The sequence below is a fragment of the Macrotis lagotis genome, chromosome X (genome assembly GCF_037893015.1).
Source record: "Macrotis lagotis isolate mMagLag1 chromosome X, bilby.v1.9.chrom.fasta, whole genome shotgun sequence".
Classification (NCBI taxonomy): Eukaryota; Metazoa; Chordata; class Mammalia; order Peramelemorphia; family Peramelidae; genus Macrotis; species Macrotis lagotis.
In genome coordinates, this window is record NC_133666.1 from 305,833,975 (window position 1) to 305,853,431 (window position 19,457).

Below are 19,457 nucleotides of genomic sequence, written 5' to 3' on the forward strand. Positions count from 1 at the left end.
TTGAATGAGGGGGTGCTGTGCTAAGTCACCAGCCTCACTTTCTCCTCCAGTCACCTGGGACCAGTGACCAGATAGGAGTCAAGATTACTGGAGATGGCCCTGGATGAAAGGCAATTTGCTTAAGTGACTTGCCCAAGGTCACACAACTAGCTATATTTAAAGTCAGTTTAAAAATGTTACTAAGTATTTTATACTTTTAGACAGACAGCATTTTTCTTCTGAAGGAATCAAGGAGCTTCACAAGTGTTTTGTTTATTTTCATTAACAATCCTATAAGGCAAGGCCCTTCTGCCAAGGACCATTTGGTAATTATTAACATCCTGAGAGCCATACAAAATTATCAACTCAAAAATTAGACCACTTTATTTGTCCAAACATTTAATTTATCCTTTAAAAAAACTCCTAGATTTATTGAATTTCGAGTTCTGTCTGCAGTAGCCTTGGCAGTGCCAGACCACATCATTTCAAAGACCTTATACAAATTGACTTTCCCCATCCTTGCTATAAGGTATGCACTGTTATTTCCACAGTCTAAGAATAATGGTTATGGGTAAATTTCCCTGGCTGAATTTAGACAGTCCAATCCCTACCCTCTCATTTTCCTTATGAGGAAAGACTCAGAAAAATCAAATTATGCTGCCAGTTAATAAAAGAAATGAGAATAGCATCTAGTGTTCCCAAATCCTAGTCTAGTCTTTTTCCTATTTATTTACCTAGTTCTTAGTTTATCTGTTTAACCTATTTACTTTACACAAAGAAGTTAAAAACAAAAGTCAGTTACTTGGAAGATCAAAAAATCTTAAAAGTATGTGGCACAAAAAGGCAAGATGAAGAATTGCTTTCCCAAACCATAAGCAAAACAAGAAATAGATTATAAGAGGCCCTTTGTTTTCTGGTTTCAGTCTCACCCTCAAAAGCAAAAAAGCTTTATTCTCACAGAGACTACAAAAGTACAATAGGGCAGCTAGGACTGCAGTAGATAGCATTGGTCTTGAGAGTCAGGAAGACTGGCGTTTGAATGCAGCCTCAGACTTGACACTGATTAGCCGTATGAACCTGGGCAAATCACTTAACCCTGACTGGCTCCCCTCCAAAGCCATCTTCAGTTGTCCAGATTCATATCTGGTCACTGGTCCCTGATGCTCTGAAGGAGAAAGTGAGGCAGGTGACTAAGCACAGTACCACCTCACTCAAATCCAATTCATGTGCTTGTCATGCCATTACTTCCCTAACGTCATGGTCTTCTTCCAAAATGTGGGACAAGCATTATTCTTACAAAAGAACATGACACATCTCCTTGGACAGAATCTAAGTGTAAAGAGAATCTTTTTGCTTGTCTTTCTCTTTAATTAGAGCATATAATATATTTCTGGATAAAGGAAAGGGAAATCCTACCAACTGTAGGGTCTGGAAAATAAGTCTTTAATGAAGCTTGACGTTAAGTGAAGCTGATGCAATCTTTTGTCAAGGAGGATATTAAAAATGAGAAAAATTGGGTTTTCTTAACTCCCAACTTGTTTGCTCTCCCTGATTCGAACCATGGAAGATGGTTGACAGGCACTTAAGGAGGAAAAATGATAGGGACATATAGGAAAGGGAATCGATACATAGGAAACAAATCAATAAAAGCTGAAAATTAATCTCTTTGCCTCCTAAGTGTCCCAGAAGAGGTCATGACATTTCTCTGTCTGTAAAGTTAAGTGGGTTAGACTAGTTAGTCCCTTATAGTTATAATAAAACAGTATCAACATTTTGAGATGATGCTCTTGAAACTCCTTTTAGAATTACTTTTCCTTTGCAAAACAGACAAAAATTTTGTTTACCCTAAGAGAATTCCTGACATGTTCTTGATATTGAACCTCCAACTCCAACTTGTTTAAAAGGTCATTTAGAAGAGTCATTTCATGTTTAATTTTCCAAAATACATTCTTTAAGGCTGGATCGTGTCCTGTTGAACATAAAGGTAAGAGACACTGAAAAAAAAATCTCCAGAATAATCATTTTTAAAGAAGTCATACGGGTAACTTTCCTATAAAAGAATGAGGAGCCGGTTTGGGAAAAGTACACTTCATCTCTGTATGCTCAACTTCTACCCCCCCTTGAAATGTTTACTTTAGCTCTATTTCTCAAAAAGAAATGCAATGTGTTTGAGGGTTATTGGTTTCGTGTCTCGTGTTCTTCAGAGAAGAGTTTAAATGAGTAAGAATAGTTCTCATTTTAAGTCAACATTGTCCCACAGGCTTACCGAGGTTTCTTAGCTGTAGAATTTTCTTAACGTGGGAGATTTTGTCATTGATATGAGCGCACACATCCTCCAGCTCTGTACCAGCCATCCCTTCTGCTTCCTTGGGTTATCTAGCTCTCCACTCGGATGTGGCGCTTCCCTAAGGAAGAAATTAAAAATTGCTGCGTTACTGGCGTGTAACCGCCGGGGCCTTCGCTCCCCTCCCCCGCCGGCCAGGGTCAGCCCCGCCCCCGGCCCTCCCGGGAGCCCACGGGGGAGCTTGGGGGCCTCGGGCAGGGCCACGCGCCGGTCACGGGGGCGCCACCGCGGGGCTCGACGCCGGCGGAAGCCGGAGGAAGCCGGAGGACGCCGGGCCGGGCCACCGGGCGCCAACGGTCTCCCGCCAAGAGCCGTTCCTGCAGCCCCGCACTGGCGCCTCGCGCCGGCCCCGCCCCCCAGAGTCGACCCCCGCCCCCACCCCCCGACGCAAGAGCCCGCTGACTTGGGCGGCCCGGCGGTTCCGGCGCGGGCGGGCGATGGCAGCGGGGCAAGCCCGGGCCACCGGCGATTCAAACCGCGCGCCTCGTCGGCGCAGGGCGCAGGCGCACACAGCATCTCGCGAGAGGCGCCCTCCGCTGTGCCGCGCGCGTGCGCGGGAGCCGGTTCCCACTCCTTCCTTTTAGGAGGAGGGCGGGGAGGGAGGAGGATTAGAATGCGGCAAGTGGAAGCCGTGACGTCATCAAGGATCCCCGGGCCCTGGCTCCCGGGCTGGTGCTTCGTCCATTGCACCACCTGGCCATACCTACAATTATTACTATTATTTTTTTAATTTTAATTTTTTCCTCCCCCCTTTACTTTTTTGCCCAAGCAAGTCTATCTATATTCATGGGGGGAGGGGTATTTTGTTTGCTTGTAAACAAGTATATTTTATTAATGTAAAGAAAAACATTTGTACAAAATGAGAATAAAAAATAAATTAAAAAAAAAGGATCCCCAGGCACGCCCGCCGGTAGGGGTTTATTTTGCCCACCGTGCCCTCTGAGGACTTGTAAAAACTGACTGGGATATGCCTATCGCCTAGCTTTGTAAGCTTGCCGAGGGCATCCCTGCTGGCTTTCTTCTAGTTCCAGCTAAAAACCTCACTTTGCACAGGAAGCCTTTCCTAGTCTTAATTACTAAGCGTCCTTCTCCCTGCTGCTTAAGTCCCTTATCTTGCTTGCTCATAGTTGTTTGCACGGTTTCACAGCGAAGCTCCTTGAGAGCAGGCACTAGTGTGCCATTGCTTTGTGTCCTCGCCCAGCGCAGAACAAATATATTCTAATGGTGTTGGTATGAAAGCTGAATTAGAGAATGGCAGAATGTGCTGGATATTGAGGCCCTAACCCAAAAATGACTACTCGGAGTCCTCTCTAAGTGGCAGCAAAGAGTTAAAATTTATTTTGGTTCTTGCAAGAAGCAGGGCAGTTCCTAATTCTCTACGAAAGAAAGCAGGAAAAGCCGGATTACAGAAGCTGAAGCAAGGTTAAAAAAAAAAAAACCACAAAAACCACAACCCATTCCCCCTCTTCTTTTCTGCTGACCCTTACAACAATTGGTCAAACTGGATGGTCCAAAGACAAGGGGAGTGTACCTAAGCTTTCCCAGGAGGGTCTGTCTTTCTTTACACCTTATAGGGTTAGCGTGACATGATTTTTTCTAGCTGGAGATCTGGGTTCTCTCGCTCACCTGATTCTTGAGAAATAGAAACTGAGGCCTAAGGTTTAGACTAATTTAGCATTATGTTTCTTAAAAGTCAGCACTTTCACCCCTCACAAGAACAAATGAGATTACAACCTGACTAGCCTCCAACGAAGATTGTGGTCGGGCTCACTCCTCCAAGCATCAACCTTTTCCAAGGATCAGTACTGAACCTCTTTACCTTTAAGACAAGGTTCCCAGATGGCATCTCCTCACATCATTTCAAAAGAATGTCTTGTATCAGAGCAACTCTCCCCATCACAGCTCCTACTGAAATGCAAAACTCCTAAATCTCTCATTAAGTTCTGTCTGATTTGAAGAGAGTAGATTCGGGAAAACTGATGTTCTAGGGGCTGCCTCTGTCTAGAAAGGTCCTGGGGGCGGCTAGGTGGCACAGTGGATAGAGCACCGGCCTTGGAGTCAGGAGGACCTGAGTTCAAATCCAGCCTCAGACACTTAATAATTACCTAGCTGTGTGGCCTTGGGCAAGCCACTTAATCCTTGCAAGCCTTGCAAAAAAACAAACTAAAAAAATTAAAAAAAAAAGAAGTGTCCTGAAACTGATTGATCCCCTGAGAAAGGCATAGGATTCCCAAAAAGATTAAAACACCACTGAAGAGACTGCCAAGCTTGAAAATGAGTTTGGATTGCTTAATAAAAAACTGGAACAGGAGAAAACATGAACAGTTTTAGGAAGCATGCTATTGTTGCTGGGGATATACTTAGTCAATCACTGGAAAATAAATATTTCACCAGAAAACAAAAGTAGAACCAAAATGAAATTTTTTTGAAATGTGGTTTGGAGAAAAGTAAGAAAAGCCTAGATAAAAAGCAACTTTCTGACTCCAGGTCCAATAAGTGAAGGTATCTAAGAGAACAAGAAAACAAGATCTTCAGAATCTGATAAAAACCAGCTGATGCAGAAACTACATAGAAAGAGGAAAAGATTAACTAATAGGTTTAAAGTTAAAAAAAACACCAAAAGTGAACACTGGGAGGAGAATCACAGAGGTGAAAACAAGAGTCAAAGGACTAGGGGGCAGCTAGAGGGCAGCTAGGAGCAGCTAAGTGGTGCAATAGATAGAGCACCTGCCTTGGAGTCAGGAGGACCTGAGTTCAAATTCAGACTCAGAGACTTATTACTTAACTCTGTGACCATGAGCAAGTCACATAACCCATTGCCTTGCAAAAACCAAAAAAAAAAAAAAGTCAAAAGACAATTGAAAATTATCTAGCCAGAAAGCCATGAAAGAAGAGGCCCTGAAACATTTTCATTTCCTGCAGTCACTAACAAGGAAAAGAAAATCAGATCTTTAGTCAAAAATGGGTGTAGGTTTACCTAAAGCAATTACTCTAGAATGGAATCCTAGCATGGGGGAAAAAAACTCCTACATTGTATTTTGGATACTGTAATATCTTAATTATGAACAGGTTTGTAATAGGAGGAAATGGAAAAGCTGCCCTATTAAAAACCACAGTTTACAGGTGCTGGATATTATAGAAAATACACCCCCATTCCCTAAAAGAATACTCTTCTGTCTCCAGAACTTTAGGCACACACATCAACCAAGTGATCAGCCTGAAGTACCAGTTAAAAAGATAAAGACCCCTTTCACTAGAAGAGGTCATTAAAGTTTCATTGCCAACATTTCTGCCTGAGATTTTAATATCTTCTCTCCCTTATGTTATGGAATCTAAAGTACCAATAGCAGCAATCTGGAACCACTGCCTAGGCAAGGTGCTGATCAATCACTGTCCTAAACTGAATTTGAAAATGCATATTTACTATGAGTTTAAAATGGCTTTTCTTCCAAAGGTGCTTTTCTTATAAAGTATGCATTCATATATGTCAAAATAATATTTATTCCATCAAGTTGGAGATGTTTCTTTTAACATCTTTGTATCTCTCTTGGAATGCTATACCTGTAATCAATTATCTTGAGAATTATAATCCAACCTTGATAGATTATTTGTGGGAATTGCACAGCCAGAGAGAGTTTTAAAATGAGCAGTTTTAGGAGGATGAATTTTTTTTTAAGAGACACTTGGGGTTAAATGACTTGCCCAGGATTATACATCTAGTAAGCATCTGAGGTCAAATTTGAACTCAAATTGGTCCTCCTGAATCCAGGACCAGTGCTAGTTGCCCTGATAAGGAAATCATATTATTAAATATATTAAGAATTCATGAACAGAGAGATAATTGCAAGAGTATTATTCTGTTCCATTCTGAAAAACCAGAATTCCTCAGATAAAAATGATTATTTAGAGACATGGTAAAGCCTTCTGGAAAATTCAGACACAGAATGTTTCTGGCAAAAGACATTTCTTCATATAAGTATAGCTCTCTTAAGTAGGACTAAATTAGAGATGTCTTAAGGAGGCTATTCATCTTTGCATAGGAACAGATTAAGGTTAAATAATAAATCCTGTGAAATGATAGCATTATTTGAATTCTACTAGACTAGAACTAATAATATTTTGCATGATAATAACCTCAAACAATGCAAATTTGAAAATATGCAACCCCTTGATGGTAAATTCTGGACAGACAACTGTTCCTTGGGGACAAGAGTTTTCAAGTGCCATCACTAATACTGAATTAATATCTATTACAAATTTCTATGTCCTTTCTTCCTCAGAAACCATGGATAGGGATTAATCTGTTTAAGTGAGCATTCCTCATCTTTTCAAGAATGAATTAATATAAGGAAGCACATTCAAACTAAGAACATAAAGAATGAGCTCCCTGCTTTCATAAGGCTTATATTCTAATAGGTGGGACACAACACATACAAGGGATTGGTAGCCAGGGAAGGGATTTTTGTCTAGGAACTTAAAGGGATGATGACTAGAACCATGGAGGAATTATTGACAAAAACCAAAGATTCTCTCAATTTCTCCCCTAACATTTTATCTCCAGGTGGGATATTGAGAAGCACCTTGAAAGAAGAAAATTATATACACACACATACATACATACATGCATAATATATATTTTTCTCCATATATATTGTAATGTTGACTTTGCCTCAAGGTCATCATGGTAAAGAGCAATAAATGTAGGAAGTCTAGGAGATGTATTTAGAACATCCCTTCAAAGTTGCACTTTTAGATGATTAACTTAGCTCTTCTCAGTAGTTCAATGAACCAAGAGAATTCTAAAAGATTTGTGATGGAAAATTATATCCACATGCAGGAAAAGATCTATGGAGTCTGAAAATATACTTAAGCATATCATTTTTCACTTTTAAACATTGGTTTTATTTTTTCTTTTCCCCTCATTTTCCCCCCTTTTGTTCTGATTCCTCTTTTCCAACATGATAGATATGGAAATATGTCAACACATTTGTACATGTATAACCTGTATCAGAATATTTGCTGTCAAGGGAAGGGGAGAAGGAAGGGAGGAAGCAAGAAAAATGTGGAACTTAAAATCTTACAAAATTTTTACATGTAATTGCAAAAAAAAGAAAGTTGTACTTTTAATCAAATTTTGATAATTTGTTTTCTTGTAATTTGGTACTTACTCCTAAAAATCTTACTACAGAGAAAATTCCAGGGAACAATTAGGTTTAAGATGGTTCTAATTGTATTTTTTTTAAACTACAGTTACTCTGTTCAATTTGGTCTGCAGTTTACATTTATCAATTTGGGTTATTAACCACAACTACTCTAATCCAATTTTACTATGATAGAAGTATTCTATTCCTGTGATAAATATCAAGAATTATTTCTTGAATACTTCTGAATTATGCAAGCATATAATTGATCCTTACTTCCTTAAGACAGAACCCCATGTCTTAGAATTCTACAATAATAGATAGAGAGTAGGAGGGAATCTTAGAAGTCACCTAGTTCAATACTCTTTATGATGAAGAAATTGAGGCCCAAAGAATGGAAATGGTTTTCCTAAAGATACAGAATTTGCACTTGGATCTTAATCTCCACTTATCTCTCTACCTTCTAACATAGTTATTTGGTGTATTTTTTCTCTTTACTTACCCCCAGTTCCCCTATCTCCATTGAATTCTAAGTATCATCAAAACAGTTTCAGAGTGATATTACAGGACCTTGCCAATTATAACTAATCAAATTTTGTTGAATATTTGTCACTTTTGATTTTAAATCCTATGTAATTCTAAATCACAGATTAAGAATAAGTCTCTTAAGTACATTTTGCATGATTTTCTCAGTGTTTTCTTTTGCTGAATTCTACATTCTATTCTGCTAGGATATGAAACCTCCAAAGTAATATCTGGAGAAGTTAGCTATATCAAAGCAGTCCACTAAGATTTGCATCAGTGAAATATGGAAGATCATTGCCATTTAGCATTCAGTAAAGTATAACTAGATTCCCATCTCTGACGTCACAGGCAGATTTCAGTGACTGACCATTAAAATTGTCCCTGCTCTACTTCTATACTCAGCTTAATAGTAATGGTTATAGAGGCTTACAAACATAAAAAATTTCATAAGAGGCAGAAGGTATTAATAGCTAGAGTTAGATCAGAGTCCTGTTTGGGGGGACCATCATATTCCTACATATATATATATACTTTTTGGGCAATCCAAATTTGAATTTACTTCCGTCAAAAGTAAACAAAGAATTAAGTATCTGAAGGATGTTATTTAACATAATATAGAGTGCTTTGTACATAGTTGTGAATGAACTTTAAGGACAGGGATATATCTAAATTGTAGGAAAGACAGTAATTTTTAATGCAAGAATAGAAATAGCATGTGAATAGTTAGGTTTGAAAGACTGGTAAAGTGGATAATTGGTTAGATTAGTAATATTCAATATTGGTTTTGAGGTAGATGACTGATAGGAGTAATGTGAAGGAGACAATGAAAATCATAGTCATATTGGAAAAGATATTGTTAATGTAGAGTGGGAACATTGATTTCTGTTCAAAGAAAAGTAGAACACAGAAATTAAAAAATATTTTCATTGAGTTTTTTTTTGAGAAATAAGATATTTAAGACAAAAATATTTAAGACATAAAAAGATAAACTCATCAGATACTTCTAATTAAGAAACAGGAACTTTATTCAACATACATAAAATATTTGCTAAATATACTTCAGTTCTACATTATGACTGGTTCTGGTGTGGGAAAAAAGGAATGGGTAGTTAGGTGAAGAAAAACAGGTCTAGAGACAGAAAAATAGAGGTAGAAGACAAAAAGGAAAAGGAAAATGAACCAAGTGAAGGAAACAGTTGTGCAAATATTGGTAAATCATCTTAATACGTAAAGTAACTTGATTTGTGAGTCTATAATACATCACTGTCCTTTAAAGTACTAATTAGATGATCAAACACTATTTGTAGATCTTCAGCTGCTTTTTATCCTTAAACCTTCATACATTCAGTCCTGAATGGTGAAACCACAATTACACAGCATGGAGGAAGTTATTTTCCTGCTGGTACAGCAGGAAAAAGAACAATATTGGCCCTGGCCTGATGACATTAAGCCAGAAGTGCTGAAGAACATTGTTTGACAAGGGCATAAGGGAGAGGTCATGGGAATAATACAGGGTTGGGAATTCTTATGCAATATATTACCATGATGATGCCCTAAAGGGCCAGCATGTGACCCAGCAACTCTCAAGTCCCTTGTTAAATCTCATGATCCACCACCTCTCACCAAGGTAGCATGGAAACAAAACTCTAGGCTAACACTGTGAGCTCATATTTCTACCACCAATCATGTCAAGAGAGTGCTGTATTTCAGCTCTCACTTTAAAATTATCTTTTTTAGAGTCTCTCTAGAAATTCACTAAGGATATAATTTGTTCATTTGATTTTTATTATTCCAATCACTTTAATATGTCTAGAAAATATATATTCTATATTCACCACCATGGCAATACTTCAGACCTTCATTGGTGCTACCCCCTCTATCTACTTTCCCCTCTGACAGGAGGGCTGAAAGGTGGAGTATCAAACTCCTCCCAGTACCTTACTTTATAGAAGGCAGAAATTGGACTTTAAAATGCTTAACTTTGCATTTGCTACTCTACCTGGTTTCAAACTCCACACAACAAGCTACCCCAGTTCCATTGTCCCCCTCTTTCAATGTTCCCCTTCTCTTTCTCCTTTGGAGGAAACCCCTTGTAAGCTCCTTGAAGACAAAGTTTCTTTTTTTTTAGGGGTTTTTTTTTGGCAAGGCAGTGGGGTTAAGTGACTTGCCCAAGACCACACAGCTAGGTAATTATTACTTGTCTGAGGTCAAATTTGAACTCAAGTCCTCCTGACTCCAGGGCTGGTGCTCTATTCACTGTACCACCTAGCTGTCCCTGCAAAGTCTCTTTTTAAAGTTAATTGTGTTTAGCAAAGTACTTGGTTTGTAGATGCTTAATGTTTTATTGGATTAGAAAATACCATTTACAAACATCTTGGTTAAAAAATTTACTTTAAAAGCAGAAACTAGACTTCAATTGACTCATAAATAAGAACTTGTTTTTTTGAAGAAGAGAAAATACCAAATACTCTCAATTCTCAAGGTTCACTAATTCCACTGAATCAAATATAAAATTCATAATCTTTCCCCTTCCTACCTTTCCAGTTTTCTTATATACCATATTTCCCTCTAGCCACATTGGTCTGCTTAGCCATATTGGTCTGTTTACTTGCTATTTCTGATAACAACCTTCCAGCTTTCACTTTGACACTGCTTAGCACTGGCTTTTAGAGTACCTTGATTTCAGTCTCAGACCACCCCAGGGGGTCTTTTCTCCTTCCCCTCAACTGCTTTCATCCCCTTTGTTTTTTTACCTATCACTTCTTCTGTATTTATCTTGCATGTATATTAATTTATAGATGTCTCCCTCACCAGAATATAAATTTAGAGGGGCTAGGGATTCTTTTGCTTTTTAAAAATATCCCCAACACTTTAATCCCCAGCTATAGTTCTTAGAATCCAAATTAAGGTAACTGGTGTATAATTAATAAGTCCTTAATGAATATCAATTGATATCATAGATCCAATGATTATAATTTTATGATCTGTACAATAATGAGAAATTGTAAAACTAAATAAAAGCAAAAATTATATTCAAGTGTTGGATTTGGAGTTAAAAAGGATTTTGGAGACAATCTAGTCCAAACCCCTCAGTTTTATAAGTGAGAAAACTGATTTAGCCAGGGTCTCACAAGAAGTACCAGAAGTGGATGTGCATCTAGTTCCTCCCACCCCAAAGCTCTACTGAACCATGCTGCAGCTATTAAAACTCAAATTAATGTTCATTATAATGACTGTATTCATGTGTCCTGTTGTCTCTAGTGACATCTAAAGTTTGGCATTTGACAAGATTTCAATTTTTTTAATGTATCAATGGGAACAGAAGAAACAATAATTGCAAATATAATTAGGTATTATATATTTTATTAGTTTTGAAGAATTAGTAAAGACAGTGCTCAGTACATGAAATTTAAAATTAAAAGACATTTAATTACTTAGTGACATACTAGAGTAAGAATAATTGCATAATTAGGAGAATCATAAATTATGTGGAAAGCAACTTATTTCTGAAATAGAGTTGAGGAGTCTCTACATATTTTGTATTTAAGAAAATTGCTTTTTGAAAGGCAACATGTTTTGTTACCTAAAGATTCAACTTCATAAAAAATCATCGTAACTTTCTAACACTTCCAATTCCAACTGAATAATTTAAAACCTGATCTCTGAAAGTCACAAAGAAGCCTTTTGTAATTGCCTAAAGTCCAAAAGGAAACATTATTTGTTAGAACTTAAAATGTAAAGGCTATTAATTTTAAGAAAAAAATCTTAACATACAAAAAAGTCTGTTTCCTTAGGAGAAAAGCTTTTTAGAGCTTGTTTATTTTTCAAGTAGCCATAAATCCTAAAGGAACATTTTATTAGGGGCAGCTAGGTGATGAAATGGATAGAGCACCAGCACTGGAATCAGGAGTACCTGAGTTCAAATTTGACCTCAGACATTTAATAATTGCCTAGCTGTGTGATCTTGGGCAAGTCACTAAACCCAATTGCCTTGCCAAAAAAGAAAAGAAAAGAAACATTTTATTGTAATCTGAAAACATTGTAATTAGTCATCTATGCATGTGAATCTAAATAAATTTTAATTAATATTTCAAAATCTAAAATGAGATTTCAGATTGGAATGTGAGCATCAAAATGTCTTAACTTTGGTCAAATAGAATGGTACTACTAAGGAGACCAAGGCTGTCTCAGGACAATCAGGTGTCCATTCTAATGTGGAGAGCCCGAGGGTCACCTTATTTCCTAAGTGAAGTATGATAAATCTTGCATACTTGTGTATTGAGATTGCTTAAACACCTGACAATGGGGGAAAGAGAGGGAAAGGTGAAAGGAAAAAAGGAAAGGAAAGGAAAGCAGAGGAAAAAGGGAAAAGAAAAGTCTGTAATTTGTTAAGAAAAGATGGCTAACATAACCACTACCAAAAAGATCTGATAGTTAACTAGTACTACCTGTTCACTCATTTATCATCCTTGTAGCAAGAAGAACCTTAGAATGTTTTAAATTCAGTTCATATTTTCTTTGCTGTTTGAAAAGTAGGTTATGGGAATGTTAGATTTAAAGTAAAAGAACTGATCTAGAAGACAACTTTTATATAATGTAAAAAAAAAGTTTCAACTATTCTCTTTCCTTTAAAAACTTTTTCTCTAAACTGAAAACTTGTTGGGGATGTTCGTCAGGTGGATTTCCAGTCAAATACAGACGACCTGGATTTAGAAGGACTCTGAAATCTCTTTGAACTCTGTGATCTGTCATTCTATAACATGAACTTTTAAATGAGAGAAACTCATGGAATTCAAATAAGAGATCTAGGTTTGTTTCTTATAAGCTGGGAATATCTTTCACACTGAGATGCATCAGTAAGGGATAGCTTGTCAAAACAATACAGCTGAATCAAATTAACCACAGTTAGATTAGCATTTTAACAATTAATTTTGTTTTAGCTTAATTTAGTTTTTTAACCAACCAAAACAACCCAATTAAGTGTGCAATATGCTAACATAAGCCCCAGATACAGTTGAAATATTTCATAATTTACAAAGCTAAGTAGTAATATAGTTATAAAGTTATCACAATCAATATATAACAATAAAATTCTACCATCAAGGCCCAAATGTACATTATTCCATGTGTTGCTCTTTATAGCATTGTTCCCATGGAACTGCCTCCCATTAATGTGATATTTTTACAAACCAAATTAATTCTAGGTGATTTAAGATAGATTCAGTTAATCAAGTCTTATTTCTCACATATATTTCTGATTGTGTGTCAGTGGATGGGAGACCATAGTGATAAGAAATGACAAATTCCAGAGCTCATCATCTTCAGTCCATATGAATGAAAATATTTATCCACAAGGTTTTTAATATTCTTTGGGATCAGTTTGTAAAAGCCACTTGTGTTTGAATGATGTAGTGAAGTTTCATTTGCCCATTTCTTTTCAAGCAAACACTCCAGAGTTCAAGGGTTGGTAGCCATTCTCTTCTTTCCTGCATGAAATCACTAAGATGCTCATCATTCCAAAAAACTGGAAAAGAAAAAGGATTTTCTCAAAGACTTGTTTACCTCTTTAAAGTGAACACCACAAAAGAAAGATCTCTCTCCTCCAAGAACCCTTGCCACTCACAATGTCTAAACCACAGACCTCAAAAAACACTGCTTAAGGCTTCATTTTTTGGAGTTCTTTGCCCATCTCTCCTGATATATTCTTACTGTTCCTAAATCTTACTATGATATTCTATACAATATATAGTAAAGATTTATCCTTCATCCCTATTTCTTAATGCAGACATTCATGCTTCATCATAAGAATTATAGTCTAACCAAGTTTGGTAGAGAAGGTGAGCCTTGGAAGACAGGTACCTTGTGAAATACTAAGGTGATAAAGGAAACAGGAAGTGCACAGTACAAACAGTGGTTTCTAGACCACCAAGGGATGGAGGCATGTCCCCAAATGCTGACATTCTGGCAATATTCTAGTTGTAACACCTTGGTTATAACTGAATAAGGTACTTCTGGGGAAGATTCATATGGAAAATTCAGGTAAATACCTTTACAACAGCAAATCCTAGGATGACGATCATGATGTAATTGATAAGTTCCTTTATTCGGAATTCCATTACCCCAGCACAACCCTAATGAGAAGAAAAAAATGAAATACCTGGAAGGACCCAAGGCATACCCAAAGCAATCTCCCAAATCCTTATTTTGCCCTGGATGCTCTTCACTGTGTGGCAAAGTTGAAGTTCCTATATTATAATAAAATACAGCATACTTCTGTTTATCTAGAATATACATAATAAGCTATAACCTGAGCTCCAAAGTCCTTTGGTATGGGATTCCTTCATTGGATGTACAAAGACTTTCTGATCCAGATATGGGTTCTGAAAATAATGCATCCAAACGAAGAGATTTTGTATATCATTACAAGGCAAGAGAGTATTGAATTAAATAGAGCATGTGTGTGTATGTGTGAAATACAGCTTTATACAGACCAATTCCTTTCCTGCCAGAAAATGCTACAAAGACTCAGTTCATGACTACAGATTCAACTCATGGAGCAGTACTATGCTGATAGCCAATTTGACAAGAGCACCAGCACTGGTGTGGGCACACAAGTCTATAATAATCCTCATGGTTATCTCATACCACTATTAGCCTCTGCTCTAGAGAGATTATTCATTGACAAGAGAACTAGTTCTATATTTGACCAATCTTCCTTAGACTAAGTTATAATGTTACAGGTAAATCTGAAAATATAGTTGCACATATATCTAAGCTATCCAGCCAACAAAAATAAAGACTATTCCTGTAAAATGTGCCTTGAATGTAATTACATGTTTACTATTATAAAAGTAAACTACTACATGTTTAAGTATGCTTGTTTCTTATTTTGTCATTGTGTTTACTTTTCTAGATTGTTTTATATGGCATATAAGATAATTGTTTTGTATATATGCTAATGTGTAAAGTTGTATTTCACACATACACACACACACTCACTGGTGGTGTTATTTTTGTAGCTAACTAACTTTGCTTTGTTAGTTACCCATGTTTATTGTTTTTGATTATTTGTTGTGTACTATGGCTATGCAAACAGATTTTTCCACAAGGACTACATAACTACATAGGAGAAGTTAAGCAAGAAATAAAAAAGTAAATATTATGGAAGAAATAATTGGAAAGATAATAAATAACTCAAAATAGAAAGTGGTAAATCTTACATAATGCCTAAAAACTGGAATGGATCAAAGGAGAATAGATAATTCCATGCAACAAAAAAGAAAAATCAGAAAAAAAGCAAGTTAAAAAAAAGAAAAGATAAGTTATTGGTATCAAAAGCAACTGAGTTGGAAAACAATTCACAGGGAGATAATTTAAAATTCCTTGAAATAATTATATTTATTTTCTAAAAGCTTGGCAATATACATTTCAAGAAATAATGAATACTGCCCAAGTCTATTAGAACAGGAGCTTTTTAAAACATCTTTTGTATTGTGGATTTTTCTGGTAGTTTGGTGAAGCCTATAGACTCCTCAGAATGTTTTTAAATGAATAAAATAAAAAAAACACAGGATTACAAAAGAAACTATTGAAATATGGTTATCAAAATAGTAACAGACAAAACAAGTTCATAGGACAAAAAAAAAAGATAATCCCCTGATCATCTCCTGAAGGAAATCTCAAAGGGAAATCTTCCAGGAATGTCCTAGTCAAAACCCACAGGTTGCTATAGAAATACACATTCATCTGACCCTGAAAAGGGCAAAGGAAAATAACTAAAATTAAAAGAGATTACTTTAATTGTCTTATAAATAACTTTTAATGAAATATTAACTGTACTGTAAGAAATGACAAAAGAGAGATTCTCACACAATCTTGGGTAATATAAACTGATGCAGAATGAAATGAGCAGAACCCAAAGCACAGTTTATGCAAGCACAATATTATAAAGAAAACAATAAATTTGAAAAACTTCAGAACTCTGATCAAAGTGATGAAGAGTCATGAAGCTCACATCCACCCTCCTAATCAAAAGGTGATAGATTTAAGGTGCAGAAAAATATATATGTTTTTGAGCTTGGTCACTGTGTGGAATAATTTTGCTTGACTGGTTTTACTTGTCACAAAGTTCTCTTTTTCTTAATTTCAGTTTTTAATTGGAGGGGGGATTACAGGGGATAGAAGGGCTTATTGATAGAGATAACAAAAAAGGAAGTCATTGTAATTTTTTTAAAAATGCATAGATGAAAACAATAGGAAGTTCATAAATAAACAAAGAAAAGCAGAATGGTTTGAAAAGTATCATACATAATTTAAGAAAAAGCAAGCATATGAAAGAGATTCATAATTTTCTATAGAATATCCTTTTGAGTTTTGCTATGTATACAAAAATGTTCCTTTGTGGGGGTGGTATTTAAGTTTAGAATAAAAAATATTTAAAAATAAGGAAACCTCTCCAAAACATATGTCATCTCTTAGGAAATTATTGAAGCAAGGTCAGAAGGATTCATATTCCCTCTTTTAATCAATTGTATATAATAGTTTAAGTATCTAACATCATGATATAATGACATGTTTTGGAGAAGAGGAGTCCTTTTGTAAGCCATTTCTTCTAGAAATATTTCTCTCATAAAAATCTCATTCAATTTATGTCCCCCTTCTGGTAGAACAGGGTATGTTCTTAATTTATATTAACCATTCTAGTGGGTCTAGAGGGTTTTTGCCTATGGGCAAATTAACACTTTGGAATTTACAAATTGTATGTAATAGTTTGAGGGTGGATGGGGATACACTATATTTCTTCAAATTTCATAAAGACTTTTATAGATTTCCTTTTGGGTTCAGGAATACATATCAAATCCGCAACACCAATCCTCTATGATAGCATTTTTTTTAGTTTGCATTATTATTTGCCCACATACAGAAATGGTCAAGTTGGACTCTTTGACACATCAAATCAGGTTTATTGACAAGCAGTAAAACCTCAGGAAGACCTGAGATTCAGAGTCAGATCTCCGAAATCTACTTTGACCAAAGACAAGTCAAGTCATTTGTCTCCATGTGCAGGCAACTCTCCAGGACCATAGGTCCCTAAACTATTGCTGATATGCACTGACATAAGGAATTTCTTCAAAGGGAAATTCTCTATAACAGTGAAATTTCAGATCTGGAACACTCCATCCTCTTTACCTCAACACTCTTCCCCCCCCCCCCGCCCCAATAGAGTATATCTCTACTTCAGATAAAGTAGCTAGAATAACAGAAATGTCCTTCATGGATGCAGGGTGAGTCTTACCACTGTATTCAGTTCTTGAGGCTCACTGAGAAGTCCACTACAATTCTTGAATTCTTGTTTGCAGCAGCTATGAGGGACACTGTTATTTCCTGTGTGATTGAACCATTCTTTATTAATCCAATCGGTGTAGTTTTTAACACCACAACATTGAAACTGAAAAGGAATGAAAAGCAGTAAAATTTCCTTAGAAATGTAACTTCAAATAATTTTTGAAATCAAATACTACCATTTCCTTCTAAAAATCATTGATAAATTACTTTTTGAGGAGGAAGGAAGAAAGGGACATGGATTTCTAAGAAGTTTTCTCTACTACTGCAAGTTAGCAAGTATTCTGCCACTTAATAATCTTAAAAGGGTTGCCTGGGACACTGAAATGTCAAGTACTTGCCCAAGGTTGCAGATCCAATGTATCTAAGGTAAGATTCTAACTAGGCCCATTTATCTACAATCCAAACTTCCTTTCTAGTAAAATAATAATATATATTTATATATACCATTACAAACACTTACAAAAATGGCAATAAATTACCTAAGATCCTCAAATGGGACAAAAGTAGAATTAATATGTATAATTCTAGCTAATCATGGTTTTTGATCTTGAAGATGTCAAAATTATCTGAATTAGTTAAACTGGTAGACACTTTAAAGTACCTTGAAAGAAGTATTTTTAGTGTCCCAGAGAATATCCTGGGACTCTGTTTTCTAACTGATTAAAATTTACCTGATGATGCTTACATATTTACATATTTCAAATTGAGATCAGTATACAAGAGTCAACAAACCACTTTTATTCAGAAACCAGATGAGTTAGGGGTGGCTAGGTGGTGCAGTGGATAGAACACCAGCCCTGGAGTCAGGAGTACCTGGGTTCAAATCCGACCTCAGACACTTAATAATTACCTAGCCGGGTGGCCTTGGACAAGCCACTCAACCCCATTGCCTTGAAAAAAAAATCTAAACAAAAAAAAAGAAATCAGATGAGTTAAGGGTAAAAATTCTTGGGAACTATACTGTCTTGGTGTTTTATGTGCTCTGAGTAGTGCTCAAATCCTTACTCTGACACTTTGCAAAGCATGGGCTCTTGGAAATGAAACTCATAGAAGAGTCCTAAGGATTTAAAAGTAGGAGCTATAATCTTTTTTTTTTGGTTTTTTCAAGGCAAATGGGGTTGAGTGGCTTGCCCAAGGCCACCCGGCTAGGTAATTATTAAGTGTCTGAGGTCGGATTTGAACCCAGGTACTCCTGACTCCAGGGCCGGTGCTTTATCCACTGCATCACCCAGCCACCCTGGAGCTATATTCTTCACAGCATTCCACATAGTGATGGGTATGGAAATGATCCATAAATAACTACTGGATAAGAAAAAAAAATTCAACTACCATATTTCCAATAAGACCAGTCTTACTAATTTTTGCTCCAAAACATGCTAGGGCTTATTTTCAGGGGATGTCTGAGGACAGGCAGTCATTCCTGCAGGAATCATTATTTGATCTATTTTTCTCTCTGCAAGGATGTTCATGTCTTTTTTTTTTTGGTTTTTGCAAAGAAATGGGGTTAAGTGACTTGCCCAAAGTCATACAGCTAGGGGAGTATTAAGTGTCTGAGGCAAGATTTGAACTCAGGTCTTCCTGACTCCAGGAGTGCTCTACTCACTGCCCCACCTAGCTGTCCTTCTTAGTGCAGTTTTAACTATGAATAGCTTTTAGTGGCTGAAAACTATACTTAGACTTTTAGGCTATACCATGTGCCTTATAAGATTGATTATAAACAGAGCAGAGAATTATTATTAATTATTTATCAGATACATACCTGAGACTGCCAGAAATCCACCATCTCTGTCTCTGGATTTTCCTTACCATAAGACTGAAAGAGTTCTTCCATAGTCTCTTGTACCTCTGCCACTACCTGAAATTTAAATATATATGTACATATATATATATATATATATATGTATGATATATGTAGGTATGTATACATACATATATTTGTATGCTCTAATTACAAAAGAATCCTTGTTTAATTAAATAAATTTTTATAAAGTAACCTCTCTAGACCCAAATCAAGAAAAAGTCAAATAATTCTTGTGATAAAATTCAGAGGTGATTGTCAACAAAGTAAAATCTTTACTATCTCTAACAGTATTACATATATATATTTACATCTTCATTTAGGT

General features: G+C 36.3%; 2 protein-coding genes across 12 annotated transcripts in view; both read right to left on the reverse strand.

The window, feature by feature from the left end:
- SKA1 (spindle and kinetochore associated complex subunit 1) overlaps window positions 1–2,835 on the reverse strand; it is a 136,641-nt gene extending 133,806 nt beyond the window's left edge. For 8 of the 11 annotated variants that reach the window (XR_012471390.1, XR_012471389.1, XM_074200368.1 and 5 more), the window contains exons 1-2: window positions 2,246–2,490; window positions 1,824–1,948 (exon numbers count right to left, since the gene is read on the reverse strand). Coding sequence is in view for 9 of the 11 variants with exons in the window: in XM_074200368.1 (XP_074056469.1) it covers window positions 1,824–1,948; window positions 2,246–2,333 (213 nt within the window). In the remaining 2 variants the exon portion in view is untranslated. The other 3 variants (XM_074200363.1, XM_074200364.1, XM_074200365.1) reach the window with 3 other exon arrangements.
- Window positions 2,836–3,643: 808 nt separating this feature from the next.
- LOC141503380 (tetraspanin-36-like) overlaps window positions 3,644–19,457 on the reverse strand; it is a 54,684-nt gene continuing 38,870 nt past the window's right edge. The window contains exons 4-7 of the mRNA XM_074208615.1: window positions 19,094–19,189; window positions 17,285–17,437; window positions 14,037–14,120; window positions 3,644–13,513 (exon numbers count right to left, since the gene is read on the reverse strand). Of these exons, the coding sequence (XP_074064716.1) occupies window positions 13,427–13,513; window positions 14,037–14,120; window positions 17,285–17,437; window positions 19,094–19,189 (420 nt within the window). The 3' untranslated portion in view covers window positions 3,644–13,426. The remainder of the gene's footprint in view (window positions 13,514–14,036; window positions 14,121–17,284; window positions 17,438–19,093; window positions 19,190–19,457) is intronic.